Source organism: Notechis scutatus, chromosome 16 (assembly GCF_049901735.1).
Source record: "Notechis scutatus isolate UNSWTSFEM ecotype Mainland chromosome 16, rNotScu1.2, whole genome shotgun sequence".
Lineage (NCBI taxonomy): Eukaryota > Metazoa > Chordata > Lepidosauria > Squamata > Elapidae > Notechis > Notechis scutatus.
The window spans coordinates 7,092,288-7,118,295 of record NC_142024.1 but is presented as its reverse complement, the minus strand read 5'-3'; the positions used below and the strand labels follow the sequence as shown (position 1 = coordinate 7,118,295).

General features: G+C 44.6%; 1 protein-coding gene and 1 long non-coding RNA gene across 3 annotated transcripts in view; one reads left to right on the top strand and one right to left on the bottom strand.

The window, feature by feature from the left end:
• LOC148129416 (uncharacterized) overlaps nucleotides 1-23,081 on the top strand; it is a 55,575-nt gene extending 32,494 nt beyond the window's left edge. The window contains exons 2-4 of the long non-coding RNA XR_015745521.1: nucleotides 20,321-20,462; nucleotides 21,780-22,019; nucleotides 22,867-23,081. This is a non-coding gene — a long non-coding RNA (uncharacterized LOC148129416). The remainder of the gene's footprint in view (nucleotides 1-20,320; nucleotides 20,463-21,779; nucleotides 22,020-22,866) is intronic.
• Nucleotides 2,426-20,302, bottom strand: LOC113427787 (protein-arginine deiminase type-1-like). Of its 2 annotated transcripts, XM_087944789.1 has the most exons (16): nucleotides 20,074-20,301; nucleotides 16,232-16,412; nucleotides 15,675-15,747; nucleotides 15,260-15,321; nucleotides 14,896-15,013; nucleotides 13,894-14,019; nucleotides 13,005-13,183; nucleotides 11,520-11,623; nucleotides 11,163-11,286; nucleotides 10,784-10,891; nucleotides 10,286-10,437; nucleotides 7,605-7,749; nucleotides 6,648-6,741; nucleotides 6,488-6,567; nucleotides 4,452-4,577; nucleotides 2,426-2,713 (listed from the first exon to the last, which is right to left on the bottom strand). In XM_087944789.1, the coding sequence occupies exons 1-16, from the start codon at nucleotides 20,175-20,177 to the stop codon at nucleotides 2,480-2,482; spliced, it is 2,010 nt and encodes a 669-aa protein (XP_087800915.1). In that variant the 5' UTR covers nucleotides 20,178-20,301; the 3' UTR covers nucleotides 2,426-2,479. The 2 variants fall into 2 exon arrangements, with proteins under 2 accessions (XP_087800915.1, XP_087800916.1); XM_087944790.1 differs by lacking the exons at nucleotides 7,605-7,749; nucleotides 10,286-10,437 and having other exon boundaries at nucleotides 20,074-20,302.
• Nucleotides 23,082-26,008: the final 2,927 nt, after the last annotated feature.

Below are 26,008 nucleotides of genomic sequence, written 5' to 3'. Positions count from 1 at the left end.
AATTTTTCCACTTTCAATTTCCAAACATTAGGGTTGCTCAAAGGTTGTGACATGCCTTGGGGATTGTAAAGATATTTTGGTTATTTTAATAAAAATTTAGATGTGCTTGGTAAATAACTACATAAGCACCATGACTTTTTAAGATTTTGTTTCATTTCACAGGTTCAGCTGTCTTTCTCTTTTTGTTAAATGTCAGTTTTGTCTGAGAGTGTTAGTACTGCTGGCCTCGTTTCATGTGAGTGTGATAACTGACCTGTAATGGCTTTAAAAAACAACAACAAGTTTGTGAATCTGTACGTTTTCTGTACAGTTTAGTCTCAAAGTGACTTAGGAGTAAATAGCCCTGCTCACAAACCCCATAATCCATCATCTGTTTCTCCCCATATGGCCCTGGGTTTTTCACATCCAGGAGATACCAAGATCTGCAGTGGAGATAAGAGGCCACCTTGAATCTTCAAGACCAGTAGACCTTGATAGACCATTCTGCATGGAGTTGTCCACTCCCTTGTTAAAGAGACACAACCATCACAACATCTTACGATCATTAATTTTACAGAATTATTGTTCGGAAAAAAATACTTATTTTCTTTGGTGGGAACACTCTAATTTTGACATTTGACAAGAGAGAAGAAAATCTTCTCCAGATCTTCTTTATCAAAGCCAAGTATGATTTTTATACCGGTCATGCCTGCTTTTTTTTACGTGCTTTGTCCCATGCAGCGTGTTCCTTGTTGGTGGCATCCCATGGATTAATGGGTCACGCTTTCCTGATTAAGATGTGTTTTGTTAATTAAACTATCTCCTTTCCTGTTCATTGAGTGTGTCCTTTTGGGTTTGAGTCACACCTTAGGAGCAAAAGGGCCTTGCTGAGCATCATTCTCCCCATAAAACATGAGGCAGGGGCCTTGCATTCTGCCCCCCTGGCTAGATTTGTAGGAATTAAATCCAAGGCATCTCCCACAGAGGGTTGCAGGTTCTCCTTTTCATGGGAATTTGTCATTAGTTTTTGGATTTTTCCCATGACTGTCTAAGCCAACCTGTTGATTGGGCTTGACGTATAAGTAGTCCTCAACGTACAATCTGGGTCTAGAATTTCCTTTGCTTAATAAGGTTGTTTTAAATAAGTCACACCCAATTTTATAAGCTCTTTGGGCCATGGTTGTTTAACTGCAGTCATTAAGCGAATTGTGCAGTCATTAAGTGAATCTGGCTTGCCTAATGGACTGCTTGTTAGAACGCCGCCTGGAAAGGTCACAAACGGCAATAACCCGACCTCTCCAACTATTGTAAATACAAGCCAGTTGCTAAGTTTAACCACGTTGCAGTGGTCGTAATTGCGAGGTCACAAGTCATTTATTTCAGTGCCGTTGTGACTTAGAACAGTTGCTAAAAACGTGGTGATAAGTCAAGGACTATTTGTACGGTATGAACTCTGCCACTGTACATTGTTTGTTTATTGTACCTTCTTGAGAAACTTTTCTGATTTATTTAGTCACGAAGGATTTCATGTCATGTAACCGAGCGCGCCTGTGGCTGAAGAGATCTCACCGGAAAAGCATTTCAAAGGAAAAACAGAGTTCATCAGGCACATCTACACTTCCTCTTGTTTGGTGCCGATGAAAGTCACTGAGATGCATCAGGTTGCAAAGAGATTGGCTCGCACAACGGAGTCAGAGACAATTTAATAATTCATGTTTTTTATTTTTGTCCATTTTGCATTCCTGGCTGAGATAACGATCTCAACGATCTCAATTCAAACAGATGTTTAGGGATTCCTGTCCTTTTTTTCGCCTGATTTTTTTTTTCTCACCTGATTTTTTGCAGCTGGTCCTTCGCTCTGCTCGTAGCCTCTAAATCTACCTATGCCTAGTGATGGATGGGAAGCGTCCCATTTCCCACGTGCAAATTCTGCCAAGTAATCAGACTTTGGGCTGGATTTGCATCTGTTTAGAACCAGAAGTGAGCCACTTGAAACCACAGACGATTGCAAGATTTACAAGTGCCTCTTTCCTCTTTCAAAAAAAAAAAACAACAACTTTGGGAAGGCAGTTTAGTCAACCTTCATATAATGAATAAATATTTCTTGCTCCTTTACAAAGAGGACAGGCAGCAGTTCCTCCTTGTGGTTTTATCCGGATGTTCTTGGTGATCACTTTTGAGGAATTCTCACCGAAAATGTAAATATATTTGGCTTTTCCAGATAATTTATCCTTCTCTCGCTGGTTTCTCCAGAAACAGTATTTTTTCCAGAAAGCCGGACAATTTTATTGAATGCGCTTTCTTGCATTTCCTTCATGGGTGGTGCTTTGTATTTTCAGAGACTCAAAATTAAAAACAGTTTTTGAGAAGGTGCTGAGAAATTATCTCTGAGAAAGATTCCCCTTCTCTTTCCTACCATTTTCCATTCTGCTGCTTCTCTCCAACCCCAAAGGCAAAGGTGTTGAGAAAATTAAATCTGAGATAACAGGGCAGTTTCTTTTCATAGACGAATATTCCACCAGTGAAAGGAAAAAGATTCCCGTAGGACGTTGGTGCCGCAATGGATTTCTCCCGATAAAACGTGGTAGGAGAAAAAATCGTCAATGAACGTGCAGGAGAGGCCCAGTGGCTCCAGGAGGGAGCGGACTTTCACTTCCAAGCAACACTGGCCATGGATGATGGGTCCATATGGCTTGGGAATACCCAGGTGTTTCCCTAAGACAAGCATATTTACCTGCAGAGAAGACAAAAGAATTGAATTGATTTCTCTTCCATCTCTTCCTTCCAAGCAGAATAACAGAGTAGGAAGGGACCTTGGAGGTCTTCTAGTCCAACCCCCTGCTTAGGCAGGAAAACCCTATACCCTATACAATCTCTTCTTTAAAACTTCCAGTGTTGGAGCATTCGCAACTTCTGGGGCAAGTTGTTCCACTGGTTAAATTGTTCTCACTGTCAGCAAGTTTCTTCTTAGTTCTAAGTTGCTTCTGTCCTTGATTAATTTCAACTCATTTGTTGCTTCTTGTCCTGCCTTCAGGTGCTTTGGAAAATAGGTTGACCCCCTCTTCTTTGTGGCAGCCCCTCAAATATTGGAACACTGGTAGTTCTTTTTTTCATTAAACTAGACGTACTCAATTCCTGCAACCATCCTCCAGCCCCCTAATCATCGTTGTTGCTCTTCTCTGCACTTTTCTAGAGTCTCAACACCTTTTTTTTAATGCTGTGGCAACCAAAACTGGATGCAGTATTCCAAGCGTGGCCTTACCAAGGCATTATAACACGGTGTTAACACTTCACACGATCTTGATACTCTCCCTGTGTTAATGCAGCCTAGGATTGTGTTGGCTTTTTGGGCAGCTGCAGCACACTTGTGACTGTTACATCAGCGCCCAAAGCATCCCTTCATTCAATTTTGTAAAGGACGCCTTGTTGCCCAGAATTGAGTAAAATTATTCCCATCCTGATGTCTTTTTTTTTATCTGCTAAGTGGTTTAAAGTCTAAGCTTCCCTTTTTTTGAGTCAACAGGAGTTAGCCATTGTTCGTGATTAGAAGCCATGGCTTGGAGTTACCAGTGCTGGTTGGCCATTGTCTTCCTTGCTAAACTTCCACCCCAAGTAATTTTTTTAAAGAAAAACTCCCTTTTGGCCACTACCCATTTCAACATAAAGATATTAAATGCAACACTAGGATAAGAACATTAAGGAAGTTTTCCAGTTTATCCCTTTGGCAGATGGAAAGTGTGGTAGATTATTCCAAAGTTGTTGTTTTTTCAGAAGGAAACTGAGCTTTCCTATTTTTCTTTGAAGACATTTCACTTCTCATCCTCATTCTTCAGAGCTGAAGAAGCTTCTTGGATGAGAAGTGAAACATCTTTGAAGAAAAACAGGAAGGTCCAGTTGCCTCTTGAAAAAGCATCTTTGGGACAACCATGGCCTGGATCAGGGGTCCCCAACCACCGGTCCGTGGAACAAGTCCTACCGGGCCGCTGGCTTGCTGGGTGCCGCCATCTTGTTTTGATGAAAAAGTGCTTCCGGTGAGCTTTTCCGGGTAGAAAGGTCACTGGAAGCACTTTTTCATCAAAACAAGATGGCGGCGCTGGCTTCGGTGAGCTTTTCGGGTAGAAAGCCATTTCTACCCGGAAAAGCTCACGAAGCGCCGCCATCTTGTTTTGATGAAAAAGTGCTTCCGGTGAGCTCACGGAAGCACTTTTTCATCAAAACAAGATGGCGGGCCCAGCTGATGTCGGTAATGGCCGCCATAAAAGGTTGGGGATACCGGGCCGCGGCGTAAAAAGGTTGGGGATCACTGGCCTGGATGACTGAAAATCTCCATAGACATGGTAGATTATAAATCTCTGTTGTTCTATCCGGGGAACTTTAGAATTGAAACCCAGCCTGGGTGCTGGCTGAGTCCCGTAGGATGCTCAGGAGGAATGCTTGCTTTGGGAACACCAATGAGAAGGAGGGTCTCTCACCATGTCCGGGAACAAGGCTGTCGCAGTGGATCCTTCAAGAGTGAAGAGCTGGGGGATATCAATGATGTCTCGTTCGGTCAGTCCGAGTTCCCGCTTTAAAATACTCCGGTTCCAGTCAATGCAACTCTGCAAAGAGGAACAGAACGACAAGGTGCACGATGCAAGTGGGCTCCCATCAGGTTAAATCAGGGGTCTCCAAACCTGGCAACTTTTAAGACTTGCGGACTTCCACTCCCAGAATTCCTCAGCCAGCAGTGGAATGCTGGGAGTTGAAGTCCGCAAGTCTTCAAAGTTGCCAAGTTTGGAGACCTCTGGGTTAACGCTTTAATTCATACTACTTGTCCTTGAGGCATTTGATACCTCTGGCTTGACATTCTTCTCATCAATGTCCCGAGTTTAACGTCCAAGTAATGATCTATTACAGGTAGTCCTTGACTTATGTCCACAATTGAGCCCAAAGTATCTAATTGAGATGATTATTAAGTGAATTTTGCCTCATTTTACGACTTTCCTTCCCCAATGGTGAAGTGAATCACTGCAGGCCTTGCGTTAGTAACAGGTTGTTAAGTGAAACGGGCTTTCCGCATTGACTTCGCTGATTAGAAGATCACAAAAAAGGGATCGAATGACCCGTGATGTGTCATAAATATGAACCAGTTGCCAAGCATCCAAATTTTGATCACCTCTGACCATGTGGATGCTGTACTGGTTGTAAGTGTGAAAAATGTGCCTAAGTCACTTTTTTCAGGGCTGTTGTACCTGTTGTACCTTTGAATAGTCACTAAGTGAGCCCTTGTAAGTCAAGGTCTGCTTGTCTCAATTCCTATGAAATAGGTTGGGTTGAGAGAGAATAGGAGCCTAGAATCACCCCGGGAGGGTAGATTTGAATCTGGACCTTCATCAGTACACCACAGAGCAGGGGTCCCCAACCACCGGGCGCGGACCGGTACCGGTCCGCGGAACAAGTCCTACCGGGCCGCTGGTTGCTGGCGCCGCCATCTTTTTGATGAAAAAGTGCTTCCGATGAGCTTTTCGGGTAGAAAGCTCACCGAAGCATTTTTCATCAAAAAGATGGCGGCGCCCAGCTGATGCCGGTACCGGGCCGCGGCGCCCAGCTGATGCCGGTACCGGGCCACGGCATAAAAAAGGTTGGGGATCACTGCCACAGAGGCTTTAAATTTCTTTTTTTTTTTCATATAGGATTTAACTGTCACACCAGGCTGTCCAACTTTGTCACTTTTAGAGGTGTGGGATTTTGCTTCCTGTAATTCCAGCATGTTTGAAATTTAAAACATATTTGATAAGGTGTAGTTCTGGTTAATAATTTGTCCTTTGAAAGAATATTAGGGTTCCAGAAACTTAATTGTTTGCCCTTGTCCTGATGAAGTGGTTCGACAAGAATACAACAAGAAGGGTGGGACATATTATAGAAAGGGACATGTAAACTTAAAAAATACTTGTGGTTGTTGATTTAAGGAGAGGTTTTAATCTTTCTAAAACAAAACAATAGTTCTTTGCTCAGCTGAGGACTCCAAGGAGGTAGTATAAACTATGTGGTATTTCAAAGGATAATATACCCGTTTTCCATCGGATGCAGTTTTTTTTTTTAAACCAAACAAAAATAATTTTTCCAGCTTGTTAGGAAGTAAGAACCTAGGATTTGAAAACAAGTAGCTGATAACTCCTTATTACAATTATTTGACAGACGTTAGATCCAAAAAGAGGATCTGACACCAATGAAAGAAGGAAATTACTAAAAGTGACCTAGACAAAATCTTAGAAGTTGAATGTTGCAAACCAGCTTCTTAGAAAAGTCGTACACAAAGGAGCATCTTAAGATTCTGGGTTCATTTTTATATCTCTAAATAATTGGTCAATGGTTCCTTAACGGTTGGGAATTAATTATGCAATGGAGAATTTCTGCCTTTTCTTTTTTTTTAATGTGGTGTATTTCAGAAATCTTTGCAAAGGAGAAAAACGCACTTGAATTTCCTACCTAGTGTAGAAAATGCCACGCTTTTGTTACTGTTTTTTACCTGAACATATTTGCTGTCTTGGCGCAAATTTCTGTCCATCAGGATCTCATTGAGGGTAATTTTACCCACCTTCCTTAGACCTGGAAAAAAATAAAGATTTATACGTCAGGAAGTGTGGTCTCCCATGGAATCAGCCAGGAAGAATAATGTTGGAGCTCACCTTCAAATAGGGCAGCATTCCCATAACCTTCTTTTTGCTTTTCTTCAAACAGCTTCAAGCAAGCAAGGGGACTAGCCAGAAGCAGCCGGAAACCCTGCGCGGAGACACCCCACCACCCAGGAGGGTAAGTATCTGAGTTAAATTTTATTCCCATGGTATAACTGGATGTGGGATGTTTGCTGTTGTTTGCTTCCTGCAATGCCAGTTGAACTAACATGCCAGTGTAGAGTTGTAATTGCAGGAATGTTCCTATCTTGGATGGCAAACCTCAGATAAAGAATGTTTACAAGCAAATACAACTCAGGCAAACAAAGTCACTCATCTAATGGAGGATTAGAGAGAGGAAGTAAATATATGTTAGACTTTAACTAGAGATAATTAATTGTGTTAATTACTATTATGCTAAACAGTAACGAAAGTTAAGCAGTAACCAGAGTTAACCAATGTTGGAGGATTACTAAAAATGTGTATAAATGCAAGACTAGACTCCAGTAAAGTTCATCATGATTCAGTTGATCATGAACAAACAACTTGACTGCCTCGTCATTACAACATGCCAGTTAGTTAATTAGAATGCCAATAGAGATAGTTCTAATCTTACAACCAGAATGGAGACCAAGAGTCCTGTCGCTAAGTGAGACAGGCCACACCTGGAATACTGCAACCAATGTTGATCACTATGCTACAAAACAGGTGTTTAGACTTTGGAAAAAGTTCAGAGAAGAGCAACTAAGATGATCAAAGACCCGGAGACTAAACCATATGAAGATTGAAGGTTGGAGGATTTGGGTATGGCTAATCTAGAGAAAAGAAGGACTAGGGGAGACATGATAGCAGGATTCCAATATTTGAGGGGCTGCCACAAAGAGAAGGGGGTCCAATTATTTTCCAAAGCACCAGAGGGCAGGACGAGCCTTCTAGTCCAACCCTCTGCCGAATTCCCCCATCGATCCATACCTTATTTCCTGGAGCCGGAACGAAGCTCAAGAATTCATCCACGTGACCCACTGTCAGCCAGTCTGAATAAAGCTCTACAGGAGCTTGAACTTTCTGAGCGTAAAGAAAATCTCGGACAACTTTTGTCATTTTCCTGTTGCCGGATCTAAAAGCGTTGGATAAAGAGAGAAGGTGGGAAATGCAGAAGCTCTAGAACAATACAGATTTCTTACATGTTGAGAAGGGACCTCTTGGGGATGTCTCTTTTGAGGTAAAGCTTACAGAAAAAGTCCAGGTTTAGGTTGCCTCTCGCTCTACATTATTGGTGGGGTAAATAGAAGATTTTGGTGAGGGCTTCCTGACCTTGGCCACCAAATGAGAAAAGAGAAGACTCTAATGTTTGGAACGATGGACTGCAAAAGGAGAAGAGGACGGCAGAGGATGAGATGGTTAGACAGAGTCATTGACTCAACCATTGACTCAACCATTAAGCAGACTAAGCACGTGTTTAGCGCACCAGGCCCAAAGGGGACACCACAAACACTTTGATGTAGGTTTCGTTTGTATAGTATGTACAAAGGAAGGGGGCACCAAGATTTGTCAGTGCTTAGGGCACCAGGGAGCCTTAATCCGCCGCTGGACGCAAGGAACGTGATTTTGGGCAAATTCCAGGAGACTGTGGAGGACATTGGGGTGGCTGGCATGCCGTGGTCCATGGAGAGTCAGACACAACTTGGCAACCGAACAACAAAATGCTAGACCATAAATGGCCATGGGTCTTTTCCCTGGCTCTCCAGCCTTCACCAAAGGCCTTGGTTACAAGGAAAAGAGAAGAAGCAGGAAGGCGGGTTAGTGACCCCCTCCGCTCATTGCAGTCATCAAAACTGGTTCGAGTACAAAGTACCAAAGCCCCTTGGTGGCTGGGGAATTCTGGGAGTCGAAGTCTTAACGTTGCCAAGGTTGGGAAGCTTGGAGGGAGGAGCAGATCATCTGTAGAGATTCTCCGTCATCCAAGTCATGGTTGTCCCAAAGGTTGGGAACTCTGCAGACTTTTAGCTATACAATTTGGGATGAACCCCCTTTGAACGGTGTGGGAGAAGGAAGGGATTTCCAGAGAGGAAAAAATTGCAGACTACAGGAACCAGAAGCACCACTCGGGTGACTCTGAGGACACAGATAAACCTCCAAGTGGCCTGAACGACCCTCTAAAAGGATGCCAATGACCAGCTGTCTGCAAGGAATATCAATCCTTCCCTTCCCCACTATCCTGTCAGAGCTGAAGAAGCTTCTTGGATGAGAAGCGAAATGTCTTCAAAGAAGAGAAACAAAGAAAAGCATCTTTGGAAGGAGCACCTCATTTTCCTCTGCAGCTGTTCTCAGCCACGGGAAGCCAGATTTGCTCTCTCTCTCTTGCTATTTCCTCCATCGGCAGGACTAGTTTTAATCACAGGTGACTTTGGTGCTTGAACCAGTTGGGTGACTGCAAGGAGCAGACGGGTGATTAACTTGCCTTCCTAGTGTTTCTCATTTACTTTTGCTGAGCGTGGTTGGTTGGCGGATGGCATTCAGGGAAATAAATCTCCGTTTCTTTGCAACCAAGGCATCTACAGACTTGGCCGCCCAAGGACATGCAGGCTGGAGAGCCAGAGAAGAAAACGACCCATGACCATTTATGATTTAGCTTTCTGTTGGTCAACTGCTAAATCGCGTCCCGACTCTTCACCACCCCATGAACCACAGCATGGCAGGACTGCCTGCCCCCCCCTCCCCGAGTTTGCCCAAATTCACGTTCGTTGTGTCGATGAATCTATCTAACCATCTCATTCTCTGCTATGCTCATCTCCTTTTGCCTTCCATCTTTCCCAACATCTTCTCCAAGGAATCCTTCTTCTAATTTGGTGAGCAAACTATTTGAGCTTCAGCGTCAGTATCTGACCTTCCAAAGGACAGTCTGGGTTGATTTCCTTTAGGATTAACTGATCAGATCTCCTTGCAACCTAAGAGTCTCTCAAGAATCTTCTCCAGGACCATAGGGTCTGACTACCTGGATGCAGGTTTTTGGGGGACCAGTGGTGGTGTTGGCTCCTGCAAGTGGTATAAACTCCTTGGTTGTATCAACGGGCAAGGAATCAAAATCACGTGAAGTATTACTACCACTTTATCAATCCTTAGTAAGGCCACCCTGGAATACTGCATCCATTTTTGCTTACCGCATTACAAAAAAAGATGTTGAGACTTTGGAAAAAGTACAAAGAAGAGCAACTAAGATGATTAAGAGATCAAAACATATGAAGAACATTTGCAGGATTTGGGTTTGGCCAGTCTAGAGAAAAGAAGGACTAGGAGGGACAGGATAACAGTATTCTAGTATTTGAGGGGCTGCCACAAAAAAAAAGAGGGGGTCAACTTATTTTTCCAAAGCACCAGAAGGCAAGACAAGAAGCAATGCAAACTCATCAAGGAGAGAAGCAACCTGAAACTAACGGTGAGGACAATTAACCAGTGGAACAGCTTGCCACCAGAAGTTGTGAGCACTTCCTCACTGGAGGTTTTTAAGAAAAGACTGGATAGCGACATTGTATAGGGTCTCCTGCTGGAGCAGAGGGTTGGACTAGAAGACCTCCAAGGTCCCTTCCCACTCTATTCTGGTTGATTGAAGTATTAAAGAGTGATGGAAAACAGGGGCATCAAGACTTCCTTACCCAGGAAAACTGCTGCCGATGAGGATCCGTCCCAAGGAATAATCTCTTCCCTTGACCGAGACAGGTGGGCTGACATCCAGGTTACCAAAAGAGTCCAGACTGGACACTCTCCCGTTCTTGGGCTCCCGAGTGACATACCCAAAATCAGGGCCCTTGATGACAACAAAGACAGAGGATAGAGCATTGTAAAAGCCCCGAAAAGATGATTTTAAAAAATAATAACAGACTCCCTGAAGAATCATCTATCCCTTGGAAGCCGAATCCTGTTATTTATGGCGCAAAAATGTTGTTTGCATTTTTTTCGCGGAGGACTTTTCCTCGTTTTTTGTGAAAGAGGATTACTTAGTGCAGCTCAGATTCCTTCTGGCTGAAAGTCCGTCCTTATTCTGTCGAGGTTCCTCAGAGAAAGGAAAGACGGTCCTGTTTCTTTTCTGTCCTTCTAAGGAGAGGAGAATCCGGTCTTTCTTGGCCAAGAAAGGATGGGAGAAGTTGGCTTACCAGTATCTTCTTGAAAGGGAATTCCTTCAGACCCCGATTCCTGGGAGAATCGAAGACGACAGGGAAGGATTGATGAGGAGCCTCTACGTAACCAAATTCCATCTCATCCTATTGGGGAAAGAAGGACAGAATAACCAGAGTGGGAATGGAGTTGGACCTTGGAGATCATCTAGTCCAACTCCCTGACCAAGCACAAGATCCTATACCACGGGAACAAATGTCTATCCAGTCTGTTCTTTAAAAAAAACCTCCAGTGATAGAGAACCCACAACTTCTGGAGGTTCTACTGATCGTTTGATTAATTAATTGATTTTCACTGGTTAATCGCAGAAGAGATTTGGTCAAGGAGGAATTCAGTTTGGGTCCCCAATGGGTATACCTGAATCCAGCGGTCTCCCCTGTTTTCAACTTCTGGGCAAATGGTTAATTTGCAGTTGGCTTTCTTTGCAAGAAGTTTGATGGCCTCCAGGAATTTTTCGTTGGAGTTGATACCCTTATCAATGCTAAACGAAAAAGAAGATGGCGACAGGAACTACAACGGAGAAATTTAGATGACCAAGGAACGCTCCCTTAATTTAGGAGGCCTTCTTCATAACTCCCCCAGTTAAATTTCTGCCCTGCCCTCCTCTCGTTGGAGATGCGTTTCCAAAAATCTAAATTTAGGATTATTTTGGTGAATGAGTGTTGTTACCCCAAGGAAGGGGAAGGGGGAAATCTGCTGGTGTTTTGCCATTACCTGCAGACGAAGATCTCCAGGGGTCTCTGGGTGTTGGGGGTCATGAGCCAAGGGGCTACCTGGAAAACCACGGTATCCGTGAAAACTGGAGTGGCTGGTGAGGTCTGGAAAGAGAGGAGGGAAGAAAATGGATGACGTTAGGGCCAGCACCTTCCAACTCTAACTCGGGTTTCCTTCCAAAAAGTGGTCTGCAGGACAAAAAATGCTGGGTTTTCATCCAGTTATCCCATAGTTGCTTTTATATAAAGCAATCAATCAACAAGTCAGAGTCAATCAGAACAGAGTTGGAGGGGACCCTGGAGGTCTTCTAGTCCAACCCCCTGCTGAAACAGGAGACCCAATACCATTTGAGACAGATGGTTGTCTCTTCTCAAACACCTCCAGTGATGGAGCGCCCACAACTTCTGGAGTTATTCCACCGGTTAATTAGGAAGTTTCTCCTTAATTCCAGTTTGTTTCTCTCCTTGATTAGTTTCCATCCATTGATTCTTGTCCTGCCTTCTGGTGCTTTGGAAAATAAGTTGACATTCTCCTCTTTGTGGCAGCCCCTCAAATACTGTAATACTGCTATCATGTCACCCCCAGTCCTTCTATTCTGTAAGCTGGCCATACCCAATTCCTGCAACCGTTCTTTATATGTTGTCGTCTGCAGGCCTTTAATCATCTTAGTTCTTCTTCTTTGCGTGTTTTCCAAGATCTCAGTACCTTTTTGTAATGTGGTGACTATACCTGGATGCAGTATTCCAGGTGTGTCCTTACTAAGGCTTTATAAAGCAGTGCTAATACTTCACATGATTCTATGCCTCTGTTTATACAACCAAGGATTATATTAGCTTTTTTGGCACACTGCTGGCTCATGTTTAAGTGATTATCCACTGGGAAAGGATTTGTCCACTCCAAAGTCTCTCTCACAGTGACTGTTTTTGAGCCAGGTTTCACCTAATCTGTACTTGTACCTTTGGTTTTTTTCCTGCCTAAGTGTAAAATCTTTCTTTTCTCCTCATTAAAATTCATCTTGTTGGATAGGGCCTAGTCTATCCAAGCCATATATCTGCGATTGAGCGCTCCAAAACCAAACCTTAACGAATCATCTAACATTGGCATGAAAAACAGGCTGGAAATACCTCACCAACCTGTGTCTCAGCCTTTTTGAACTGGACATATCAAGGGTTATATCCAAGACATCTGGGTTTTATGATTGCCTCACAAAACAGCTCTGGATCTCCCCTGCATTGCCTGTGGCTTCAAAGGAACTATTTCTGTTTTGACTTATTGTTCTTTTCCAGGTTTATTAACTCCCCCAGAGTGACAGCTGTCAAACTGATATTGTGACAAATACAGGATGCTGTATTTTACAATGAAGACAGGGAAGCAGCAGAGGGATGAAGGCTAGGGAAAACCTATCTTACACCCAAAACACAGAGAATGGAGACCAAAAATAACAGGCTATATATGAATCATGGATTACAATAAAGAATATTTTACCGAGCTAGTCTGCTCCAGCAGCGTGGCGTTCAAGGACACGAAGCCGTTGAAGTCTCTGTCTGGGAAGGCGAGGCCTTCCACGTAAAACGTATGTTCTCCTCGTCCATCTGTAGGTTGTACTGTGTAGGACAGCTTGTCTGACCCCAAAATGTTCTCGTAGTTGGAGACGGAAGTGTTTTCTGTTGAGGGAACATACCCGGAGAGATTTCCATCCAATGGAAAGGAAGTCAACAGGAATAAATAATCACATGCCCTGGAACCAACGCCTCTCATTCAATTTGCAATGGAGGAAAACTCTCAGATTGGAGATGTTTTCTGGATCTACTGCAAATGCAGATGGTAGCATCTGGGTAAACTTTGAGCCTGAAAGCAAAGCCCGTTTTGGCCTGGTTGATTTCTAGAAAGGAAAGACTGAGAAAGACCCTACAAAGCTGCGTGGACATTTAATCCAATTGTCCTCTTATATAGAGTTAGGCTTCTCCAACCAGATGCTACAAAGCCTCCACACAATTTCCGGTTTCAAGCTCTTCCATTGCGTAGAAGACCAAGAGAATGGCTCAGAAGGACAGGGGGAACAAGCCGCTACCAAGGCAAGGTCCCATAAGAATGGTGTGATCCTGTTCCAAGAAACTAATCGGAGAGAATCTCTCAAGACAGATCCCGCCCTAGATCAAAACAGGGTAGGAGAAAGCCAAACCGACTTGCAAGGTTCTGTCACTTCAACTAAAGATCAAGAGCGATCAAGAGCAGTTCTGACCTAGTTGGCTTTGATCTCTTCATCTGGTCCACCTTGTTGGGCTGACCCATGGGAAAGGCAACTCGATGATATATTAACACACACACGCTAGAAGACTCCACCAAGCCAGGGAGGAAGGACCTAGCTACTTACCAGCCGCATGGAAAACTCTCACTTTCGCAGCATCAAACATGGAGATGTGAAGGATCAGTTTGTGGTTGTCGAAGATCCCGGCAGGGCTGTTGATATTGAGAATCACAAGGGACAAGTCTTGAAGATCTGGAGAAGAGAAGAGGGAGAAGGGTTTGGTACGGAGACAGTAGGCCATCAGCCACGTCATTTTGGGCCCTCACTAAGTGCAGGATTGAGTTGTGAAGAACTCAACTGTTGGATTCCTTCTGGAGGAAGTCTTAGGATGGAAAATAAACTAATCTTTCTTGCGGAGGCTTAGTATTATGAGCTACCCAAGAACCTTATTGGGTCATCCAAGACCCTCCTTTTTATCCCAAGAAAGGTGCAAAAATAGATCCATTTATTTCTACCTTGCTGATTTCACTATGTATTTCTCACTTCTGCACAGCTTTGATCCTACATTAAGCGGTGCGTTTCCCACTTTGGGTCGTCTCCTCGTTAGAAGATTGAATTGATTCCACCCTGAACTCATCCAAGCTTCCTTGACAGAACCTCTTCTGTCACCCTCAGGCAACAGAGCCAGGAGGAGAGTGACAGCCGTTGGTCCTTCTTTTCTCTTGGGGTTGGCTCACCTCTTACCAACCACCTGCCCTGCCCAGATGTGGCTGCTTCTTCAAACATTTATTATTCTCTGTCCTTCGAAGGGCCTCCGGTGAATGACACTCCATAAATATTGTCAGATTAAACAAGACAAGGACACAAGGATGATCCTTTTAAAATGTCAAATAGCAATAACAAAATACAATCATAAAAGAGCATTTGGCAGGTGGGGGGGATGTTTAGCCAGAAAGTCTTGAATCCAAAAAGTAAAATCTTCAGCTGGCCCCAAAATACAAAGAGTGTTGACATCAAGAGTGGCCTTCAGGGGAAGTTGACTCAAAGCACGGAGTCCCACCATGAAGAAGGCTTCAGATGTCCTGGGATTCAATCCTTCCATTGTTATATGGATGCCTGAATACCCACCTGCATGGGATCGCACATATGGATAGGTGTAGTCCATGTTTCCATGGCTTGGACCATCTCGGTCACAGTTCACCAACAATACCGCACCTTGTCCATCTGGTCCCCAGGTCCATTTGGTCTGTCGGGGGGAGAAGAAGAAAGAAGTGAAGGATTTCACTACGTCAAGGAGGACTTGAGTGCATCCAATTGTCTTCCAACATCTCTTCCAGCTTTAACGCAAAGAGGTTGTCCATGTTTCAGAACATCTCTGTTGACCTCCCTTCTCCAAGATGAAAGAACATAGCTCTGGACAAAAGTCCTTCAGTCTACATGACCAACGGAGTCTTGTCCAGAAATAGATCCTTGCGTCGAAATCCAACCTTACCTTGTTGGTAGCGTAATTCTGGACGGTTCCAGTTCGGCTGGTATCAGCGTCCAGGGAGAGGGCTAAGAGAGTGACAGAATTAAAACATTATCTTTCTTTTGCCTTTGGGTTTCACTTCTCAAGTCCAGGACTTCAAAAACAAGCATCCTGCTGTTCTAAAAGAGCTTGAAAACAGGTTTATCTTCCATGTTACCTAGTGTGACCAGAACTATAATTCCCACCCTGGTTCGCCATGGCTTCCTACCTACCCTTTACACAGAATGGCTGAGAAACCTTGCAAGGCTAATCCAAAACAAAGCCGGAATCCACAATTTCCCTGCAGGGTGGAGAAATTTTGAGAGGTGCGCCATCTCCTCCCCCTTGTGCCTTAAGAGCCCAGGAGAAAATACAGATTGCTGGCCAAGCCGATACTTACCTACACAGGTGATGTACACCCAAGCTTCGGCAATCGGTATGCGACCTGTTTGATCGTAATAGGACACTCTGACCTACAAAGAGAACAAACACAGCCAAAGTCACTGCTGAGCTGTCAGACAGGTTAATATGTCAGTTTCCCTCCTGTTGAGACATGACCAGTGGTGGGATTCAGCCAGTTTGCACCAGTTCAGCACAACCGGTTGTTAAACTTTCTGAGCAGTTTGTTGAACTGGTTGTTGGAAGAAATCATTACAGCAGAGAGAACCGGTTGTTAAATTATTTGAATCCCACCACTGGACGTGACCTGTGTGAGTCCTTATTCTGTGATGGCAACAGGAAATCCCACAGATGGCTGGACGTAGAGGTGAACTCAAAGGAGCACCTAACTCCAGCTTTACACCTCAAGAAGGGCTTACTTAGGAGTAGGACCTTGCCCACGGTCCCTCTGGGATTTCAGATCCTCTCTTCTGAAGACTCTCTCCACCAACCTGGCCCAAAGACCCATGGGATGCTATTCCCGACCATCTCGGTGGAGCATCAAGATGGCCCCCTCACCTTGTTATCGTTGACCGCACTGCTAAAAGCCTTCAGAGACACGATGACCTCGGTGTCTGCATCAAGAGACCACCTCTTCGAACCTTCAGGCTTGGGGAGGTGCCTGGGGTCGTAGGTCACGTAGACTTGGAGCCCTCCTGTGCCACGGGCTTCGAAAGAGGTGGCCCCCCTGGGCCTGGAACTAGGGTCAAGTCAAACAACACAGATCTGTGTGGAATTACTCGTTTCTTCAAGAAAGGTATGGCTGATCTAGAGGCAAGGCTTTATCTAGACTGCAGGTATCAATGGCCAACTTTTGTGTTTGGTCTTCGGTTTCTGGATTTGTGGCCAGGAAGAAGACTTGCAAAATCCAGAAGGATTTTGATGAATTTAAGCCCGAAGGCTGTGACTACTCCACGGTTGGGTTTAGAGCCAGAGGTGGGTATTCAGCAGGTTCTGACCAGTTCTGGAGAACCGGTAGTGGAAATTTTGAGTAGTTCAGAGAACCGGCCAACCCCACCTCTGACTGGCCCCACTCCCATCTATTCCCTGCCTCCCATTGAGTCCCAGCTGATCGGCTGGGTCTCCTTTGGTTGCCCTGCACAAGAGAACGGAACTGGAAAGCAGGTTATGGGGAGGGAAGGGGGATTTTGCAGTATATCCTACCCCTGCCACGCCCACCAAGCCACGTCCACAGAAAGTTACAATGACACTGAAAAATGTGACACATGGCCCTTCTTCACAGTTACGATCTCTGTAACATCGCCACGCGTCACGTGATCAAAATTCAGATATTGGCAACTGGCTCATATTTATGACGATCGCAATGTCCTGAGGTCATGTGATCCCCTTTTGTGACAAGCAAAACCAATGGGGAAGCCAGATTCACTTAACGACCATATTACTAACTTACTTATCAACGGCGGGGCTTCACTTAACCACTGGAGCCAAAAAGGTCGTAAAATGGAGCCAAAGTCACTTAACGAATGCCTCACTTAACAACAGAAATTTGGGGGGCTTTGTGGTCGCAGGCTACTTCTACTGACTACTGGCTGCCACAGTTTGGCAGTTCGATTCTTACCAGGTCGACTCAGCCTCCCATCCTCCTGAGGGGGGTCAAATGAGGACCCAGATTGTTGGGGGCAAAGAGGCTGACTCTTTAAAACCACGTAGAGAGGGCTGGGAATCACTGTCAAGCAGTATATAAGTCTAAGGGCTATTCCTATTAAGAGCCATGGAGGCACAGTTGTTAGAATGCAGCATTGCAGGTTCATTCTGCTAACCGCCAGCAGTTCAATCCTGACCGGCTCAAGGTCAACTCAAAGTCAACCTTCCATCCTTCTGAGGTGGGTAAAATGAGGACCCAGATTGTTGGGGGCAAGAGGCTGACTCTGTAAACCGCTTAGAGAGGGATTTAAAAGCACTGTGAAGCAGTATATAAGTCTTAAGTGCTATTGCCATAGGGAAGAAAAGGAAAAAAAATTACACAGGGAAGAAAAGGAGAGAGGGAAATGCTGTATAGGATGCGAAAGGATAAGTTTTATGAAACCGGATTTATATGTGGTGTTGGCTTCCTTCTCTTTCTTTTGTTCTCTCTCTTCAATGTCTTGAAGCGACTTGTTAAGTGATGATATATTACTCTGGCAGTACACTCAGTTGCTCTCAAAAGGGGAGAATCCAAGGCTATAAATCTTCCCGCAAGTCCTTCTATCAGTGTTTCCTCTTGTAGCTGCCTTCCGTAGGATTTACAAGCTGTTGCAGTACAGCCGACGGACCAACAGCTTTGTTGCGAGAATTTATACGAATGCTGCTTTAATCCATATAAGTGAATTATATGAAAAGAGGCTCCGATTTTTCCCTCCTCCCTCATCGGCTCCTTAAAAGTCGATCCTGCCATGCAAAATTAAAAAAAAACAACCCTCTGCAAACTTTTAACCTACTCTCAACGCACTCCGTATACACCAAGGAGAAAAATGGCAAGAAATTGATGCAGCCAAGAAAGTAACCCAGAATCTTGGGTAGTCTTAAATGTGGACAGTTTGAATGACGGATTTATTTTGACAGGATTTTCTGCAAGCCAGAAAGGGTTGATTGAGTACAGAAATTGTGACATCAAACCACCCTTTTTGCTGAAATCATTTTACATTCCAGGATTTTTTTTACTGCTGAATCCTGTGATTTTTCCTCTCTGCAGCCTGCAAACATTCCAAATTACTCACGAAGGTGACCCAGGATTACTCAGTATTGTTTTTTTTTAAATCCTTTTTCAAAATAATGCATGGACATGTTTTTTTCTGTCTTACCTATGTGGTTGGACAACAATTGCGTACTTTTAGAAGGAAATGCAGTGGGGCCTCCAAAAATGTCATTACACCCACATTTTAAACAATGCCTCCTCACTTGAGCCATGGTGGCATTTTATCTTTCTAACATCAAGACATAAAATGCACCGCTATGCTGAAATAAACAGTGGAAAATGTCATCAGCAAGAAAAGCCAATTTTTCAGACAATCCTCACTTGGAGCAGATTAAGTTTTCGGTGAACTCAGAAATGTGTGTTGCATTCAAAAGGATTTTTATGCCTAAAATTGTACATGTTGGCACACCAGGGTTTCTTGTCCTACTGAAAATTGCAAACTGAAAGCAACAGAAAGAAAACGTCCAGAAATCTTTCATTTTTTTTTTAGGAACATTTTCTCAAACAGTGTGTTTGTGAAATTCCTTGGAGTTGTAAAATATAGTTCCTATCAACTTTTTTTTTTTTTTTTTTGCACAATTTGGTTTTCTCTGCACATTTTTTTCTGCAAAAAAAAACACAAACAAACCCAGATCTAGGTGTGACGGGACAGAAATAGCACCTTGCTCCCAGGGGTGTGCACCACTCACATCTGCATTTCAGGTTTTTGCACGCCTAATTTACGTTTTCAATGATCTCTCCCCCCCTCCCTCCTCTCTCTCTCTCCCTCTCTCTCCTCTCTCTCTCTCTCTCTCCCTCTCTCTCTCCTCTCTCTCTCTCTCCTCTCTCTCTCTCTCCTCTCTCCCTCCTCCCTCTCTCTCTCTCTCTCTCTCTCTCTCTCTCTCTCTCTCTCTTATCGTAACACGATTTGACCTGAAGCCCAAATGTTGTCATTGGGATTCAAAATTAAGATCCTAGAAAAAGTTGTGTTTCGTAGGATGCAGTGTTATCCATTTCTTCTTTGCCTTTATGAAAGTGAGGGAAGAAAAAGGCATTTTGGTCCTCTTTATCAAGAAAACAATGTAGATAACATTCACCGGCTCTCGGGGAATTAGGCTGAGCTCGAAGAAAACTTGAGATAGAAGCCAATTTGCCTTCTGCAAGCTCAGGAGACTGAAAAACAAGTGATAATCAAATTCTGCAGAACTAAAGCTAAGATAGCCTTTGTTTTCTTTCTACTCTCTTTTTTTAGATAGCTTTTAAAAAGGAAAAAAAACTATAACACATTTATTTTTCATTCTTAGTAGTTCCTGGGGAAAGTCGGGAGGCTAACAAAGAGACAATGATTTCTTTCTTTCCTGACTGATCCTTGAAAAAGTTTGCATTCGATCATTTCTGGCAATGCATCGTTCTAAACTACGTTGGGAAGACCATTTATTCGACACTAATTTTTTTTTTAAAAAAAAACAACTTTAAATAGCATTCATACAATCTGTCCTGCAGTTTTCTCCCCCATATATTATCTCTGTCCTTCTGAGTGAACTTGGATGGTCATCCGCAAGAGGTGTGGAGGTGGAAGGAGAAGGGGGGACTTGCAAAGGCATCACTCAAGCTGAGATTGGAAGACCAGGCCCCACAAGGTCTTTTGCACGCAACACCAACTTTCTTGAAGAATCACGGGACTTACCTCTTGATGTCTAAGGAAATCTCGGTCCCCAGGACACAAACCGCGTAGCTCGGCTGCTTGGTGGACACGTGAATTACCCTCTGCTTGTTCATCGTGGTGTCCATCAAACCAGAGCTCCAGATAGGAAGAAGCCAAGGTTTATTTTGTGGTTAAACCAGCATGGTTAGCTCAGGAGATAGAAGTCAGTCCTTGTTCTCCTTGTCTGACATCCTAATGGGTAGCTTCTTCTTCTTCTTGACTTCTCCAGCTTTTATAGACTGTTCTGGGGGAAGAACGAGGAGGAAGAGGAGGAGGAACGATGAGTGAAATCCAGCCTAAGTCTCCATCAAGGCTGAGGACCAGGCAACGTTGGGTCATCAGGGAGGTCCTCCTTAAACTAAAAAGGGCAGGTATGAGAAATGCTATAATTTAGTTATTCCGGTGTGTTTTGAGAGAGTTAGTCAGACGGCCATCAGGTTCTGTGTTTGGTTGGCGAGAAGTAATAGCTCAGCCAGGAATGCTTAATTCCCAGAGTACTGTACATACAAATACATGATTTCCTTTTCTCTTTCATCACTATTGTTTTTCATTCTTTAAAGAGGTGACTTCTAAATCACTGTGCAGAATTGCCCTACTCTTTCAAGAGTTTTTGCTTGGCTGGCTTCCCGCAGTTGACGAGAACAAAACATGGCAAAAAAACAAAAAACAAAATGAAATTAAGAAAAGGCGCGTAGGAAAACCCAAACAATATTTTTAAGTGGATCGTGCACCATCTTTCTAAGTTTTCTGGCAATGTCTTTTTTTTCTTTTTTCACCTATTGCAGAGTGCTTCGCCAGGAAGCTAAAAATATTTTTGCTCCCACTCTGTCCGCTTAGGATAAAAACCCACGTTCACTCGTGAATCTGCCACAATAAATTGGTTAGTTTTTAAAGGAAGACTTAACAGCAGAGGAAAGAATTATTACGATTCGAGAAAGGGGGTCTTTTTACTCTATTACGGGTCTTAGAGAAAATCGGCTTTAAAGAAAATGCAGGAAGACAAAGCTGATAGGTCGATAAATGGATAATCCACAGGGAGCTGCAAAGCATCAAGACTTCACCCCTTGTGAGTTCTGCAGTGCAGTGTCCCACTTCATGTGGCGTGGTGGGTGAAGGAAAGTGTGCATGAGGGACTCCATGTGCTGATGACCCTGTGCTGATGACCCTTGTCTTGGAGTCTTCTGTTGCTTGCTATCTCCTGATCTTCACTGGCCCAGAAGAAACTTCCGTCAAAGTTGGCCTGCCTACACCTGACAGCTCTAGAGGCACCACCAATCTTAAGTTGGGGGAGGTGGTTGGTCGGTGCAGAAAAACGTCGCTAGTCCTCAAACTTACACCTTTTCATTCAGTGCCCATTGGAAGCTACAAGGGCGCTGAAAAACGGTGAGATATGACTGTTTTTTCACTCTTTTCAGTGTTTGGCCAGCTAGTTGGGGGCAATGAAGAGGCCATTTACCTGCCTATACCTGGTTGGGGTGAAGATTTATTAGGTTAGCCAAATTGCTTGGATGGGATGAGGGGGGGGGGAGGAGGGGTGCTGCGTCCCTGAGCAGGAAGGCCAAGACAAAGAGAATTATTGGCTATGAAATGGGGAGGGGTTTATAAGTACACTCTGCTTTGAACCCCTTGAAATCTGGTTTACCATTTGCAGTGAGCGCTAATTTCAAGAGGATGTTTCATTTATTAAGGGTTTATTCTGCCCATCTCACCGCTGCTGCGTTTAGCGACCAGGTGATGAGAAGTGAATTGGACAGGACCAAAACTCCCAAGTCTGTTCGGATAAGGTCTTGTTTGCATGGAATCCTAGGGCTGGGCGGGACTTTAGAGGTCTTCTAGTCCAGCCCCCGGCCCCAAAGCATCCCAGACAAATGCCTGTGCACTCTTTTTCTTGAGGACTTCGAGCAAGGGAGCACCCGTAACACCTGGAGGTAATAATTATAATTATTACAGGTGTCCCTGTGACAACCCTGTGACCAAGGCAGGCTCTTCTTCGTGGTGTCACTGGTGTTGATGGCTACCCAACCAGAAGCAGCCTTGTTCTTTGCTAACCTCCTCGATCTTCTCCCCTAAGGGGAGATGCCCAGTATCTCTTGTGGCAGGGAGTTCCATGGTTTAACTAATGCACGATCTAACCCCTCTCCTCCCACTTGATTCAATTCCCACATTTGGAGTTCCTGCTTACATTTATGCAACTGTCCATGGTCCTGCCTTCTGTCTTCCGGAAAAGGTGCAAAAAAGGTGCCTTCTGCCTTCTGAAAAAGGTGCACCTGGTTCACTTCTGGGGTGGAATTCACCTCCTCTGACTGGATCCAGGGGAGGGGCAGAGCAGGGGAAGTGAACAGGTAGGGAAGAATGCCTGTTTGCAGAGAAATTTCTTGACTTCTCCTGGGCTGGAGTTTGGCCCTTGGACACATAGGTGTTGAGATGATGGCCACCGCCTGGTTCTGGGTGTTAAAAACATCAGAGTTTGTGCCCAGCAGCCACAACCATCTGCCAGGGCTATTAGCACCTCTCTTTGTCAAAATGTTCCTTCCAATTTGTCACGCTGATGGCAGGGAGGGCTGTGGAAAATCTCTTCCTCCGCAACTGGTTAGGTGGGTTTCCTGTTTTTCTGGCGCTGTGGCGTGTCTCCCTCAAGAATGTCCATGAAGAGGTTGGATTTGGGGTGACAGGGAGGGCGGGACAACCCAGACGGGGTTTGGGATCATCGTTGGCGCTGAAAGAGAGAGACGCTTTGAGCACACCTTGGTTAATTTATTCATGACTCATTCTCAGACATAGAAATGGCTCTACGAAGTTCCCAGTTGGGAATACCTGACTGGAGAATCCCTCTGGAGGCGCTGATGGAGCAGCCGGGAGCAGCCACCTGGCTAGGCACCTGCTTCCCAGAAGGACGCACTGCTGCCTCTAGTGGTGGGAGAGGCCGAAGCAGGCAGGTACCTCAGCAAATTGAGATATTCTCTATGGGAATCCTCGACCTACGACCAGAATTCAGCCCAAAATGAGGAGGCCTTGGTGCTCTCTTGAGCTTGCTTGCAGACATTTCATTACCCTACCTAGGTAACATCATCAGTGCTAGTACCAAAGAGGGAGGGAGGGAGGAGGGAGGGGAGGGGAGGGAGGAAGGAGGGAGGAAGGAAGGAAGGAAGGAAGGAAGGAAGGAAGGAAGGAAGGAAGGAAGGAAGGAAGGAAGGAAGGAAGGAAATGAGAAGAAATAAGGAAGACAATGAGAAGAATAGAAAGAAGGAAGGAAGGAAGGAAGGAAGGAAGGAAGGAAGGAAGGAAGGAAGGAAATGAGAGGAAATAAGGAAGACAATGAGAAGAAGGGAAGGAAGGAAGGAGGGAAGGAAGGAAGGAAGGAAAGAAGGAAGGAAGGAAGGAAGGAAGGAAGGAAATGAGAAGAAATAAGGAAGACAATGAGAAGAATAGAAGGAAGGAAGAAAGGAAGGAAGGAAGGAAGGAAGGAAGGAAGGAAGGAAGGAAGGAAGGAAGGAAGGAAGGAAGGAAATGAGAGGAAATAAGGAAGACAATGAGAAGGGAAGGAAGGAAGGAAGGAAGGAAGGAAGGAAGGAAGGAACGAACCTTAGGTTGAAATGAGGGGGTCCTTGGTGCTCTCTGAAATTGCTTGTTTTCTTCCAGACGTTTTATTACCCTAACTAGCCAACATCATCAATGCTAGTAAGGAGAGCTGTTTGCTTTCAGCTAGTACTCCTTACTAGCACTGATGATGTTACCTAGTTAGGTCATGAAACGTCTGCCAGAAAACTAGCCAGCTCAGAGAGCATCAAGCACCCCTCAAGTCAACCCTGAGCCACAAATAGTCTTTATTCAGCCCCAAAATTTCTGTTGCTAAGGGAGATGTTTGTTAAGTGAGCTTTGCCCCGTTTTACGTCCTTTCTTGCCTCCGTCGTTAAGTGAATCACTGCACTGGATAAGTGAGTGACCCGGTTGTTAAGTGAATCTGGCTCCCCCCCATTGATTTTGCTTGTCGCAAAAGGGGATCACATGACCTTGGGACACAGCACCGGTCATAAGTATGAGTCAGTTGCCAAGCATCTGAATTCTGATCACTGGGTGATTTATGGGTGCCCAACCTTTTTATTTATTTTAAGTTCCCCTGAAAGCACTTTAAACCCGGCCTAACTATTTTTAAAAGCCATCTGTTTCCAAGAATGTGGAGGTTGTAAAATCTCTTATCCCTGGGATTTGTGACTCTCTCAATTCGGATTAATCGATTTTGCCATTTCATCAAAGGCTAATACTGTGATAAACGGCAGGTGGGTGGAAATTCTAAGCATCTCAGCCTCTGGCTATAAAAGGAGGAAAATGTTGCTAGTCCTCAGGGGTGAGAAGGTTCGTAAACAGAGCTGAAATAAATAATGCAAAACAAAAACTAAAAACAAAACCTAGTTTATTTTCAGCCTGAAACTCATAAAAGGAAATAGTTTTAATTAAAGGAAATTGTTGAACCTAAGACCACTAGGGGGCAGCTTCTGCGAACGGAGCCTTAAACCATCGCACCATTAATTTTTATCACATTTAATTTAACACACGCACAAACACACTGCCAGATAGACTTAGTGAGGCCGAATCCCAAAACTGAGGTTTGGGTCCAAGCCTTCGCAGGACCTGAAACCTTTCCCAAAGACATCGTAATCCAGGATTCGTGGTTTGTTGATTTCTACATTCTGCCGCAGCTGAGGCCAGTCCAGTTCATCCCGGCTTAGCAGAATAGCTGGACCTTGTCAAGGAGCTGTTTGTCACCCGGTCCTTTGGATCGGAGTCCACAGAAGCTGGCATTTCAGAAATGAGCCCAACTCAGGATGATGGTCCCACCTTAAATCCCCTTAAGTACGGTTAACCTCGTTGCCCGGATGAGCCCTTTCGATCCCACCCCCCGAGCAGCTGCTGGCTGGGCACAATCCAGCACCTTGCTGGCTTGTTCCTTAGGGTTACGTGCATTGTTTTTCTTTAATTTTTTAGAGTTCACGTCGGTTGTCTGAAATTGGAAGAATAAATAAACGAACGATGACAAGGGATGGTGTGTGTGTGTGTGTGTGTGTGTGTGTGTGTGTGTATTTGGCAGGGGTCCTGGAACTACCGTGCAGTTTTTGCTATTTCTTGTTCTCGGCCTTTCGCCCCATATGACCCCCCCCTACCCCCTTTTCAACACCCCACCGTGGCATGTGTGTCTTAATTAAGGTATGGAGTTATCCACACGTCGGGCCCTATTTTTAAATCTTGGGGAAGTGCCAGAAGGGTTGTGTGATGGGGAGAAGGTGTTGGGTTAGTGACTGACCTCCTTCCTCCCCTGTGATCTATTAGCGGTGTTTATTTCCCCCCCACCCCGCCCCAAACCCCATCTCCACTCCGTTTAATAAAAGCCCCCAATGCTTTCCTCCCCCCCAAAAAACACGTTTGTTAAATAACGCGGATAAAAGATGAATCCAGAGAATCCAGAGAAGGTTGCAAACAGAAAGCGGGTTGCAAGGGGGTCTTTGCAAGGTAGAGTGCTTCTGGAGGGGGAGGATCTGTTCCTACCCTAGGAGAAGATAAAAGACCCCTCCCCCCGATGCTCCCAACAGACTGACAGCTGGGGAGGGGGGAAGAGAGAGACAAAGAGGGAATTAGAGGAAGGGGGGATGCAATGTTTTGGTGGCAGCTTTGCCTGCTGCTGCTGCTAGAAAGAAACCAAATCTATGGCTGGGGATGATGGCAGTTGTAGTTCCCATGGAATCAGAAGAGTTTTTTGTTGTTTTTTTAAAGGGAAAGACCCTTTTAAGTTAGAAAGCCCGCCCCTCACCATCCCGTTCTGCATTTTGGGATGATCCAGGTAGAGCAGGAATGCTGACTTTGCAAGAAGAAAAGGCTTAGAGAGGAAGGATCTTTAAAAGACTGGTGGGCAGGCGGAGCTCTC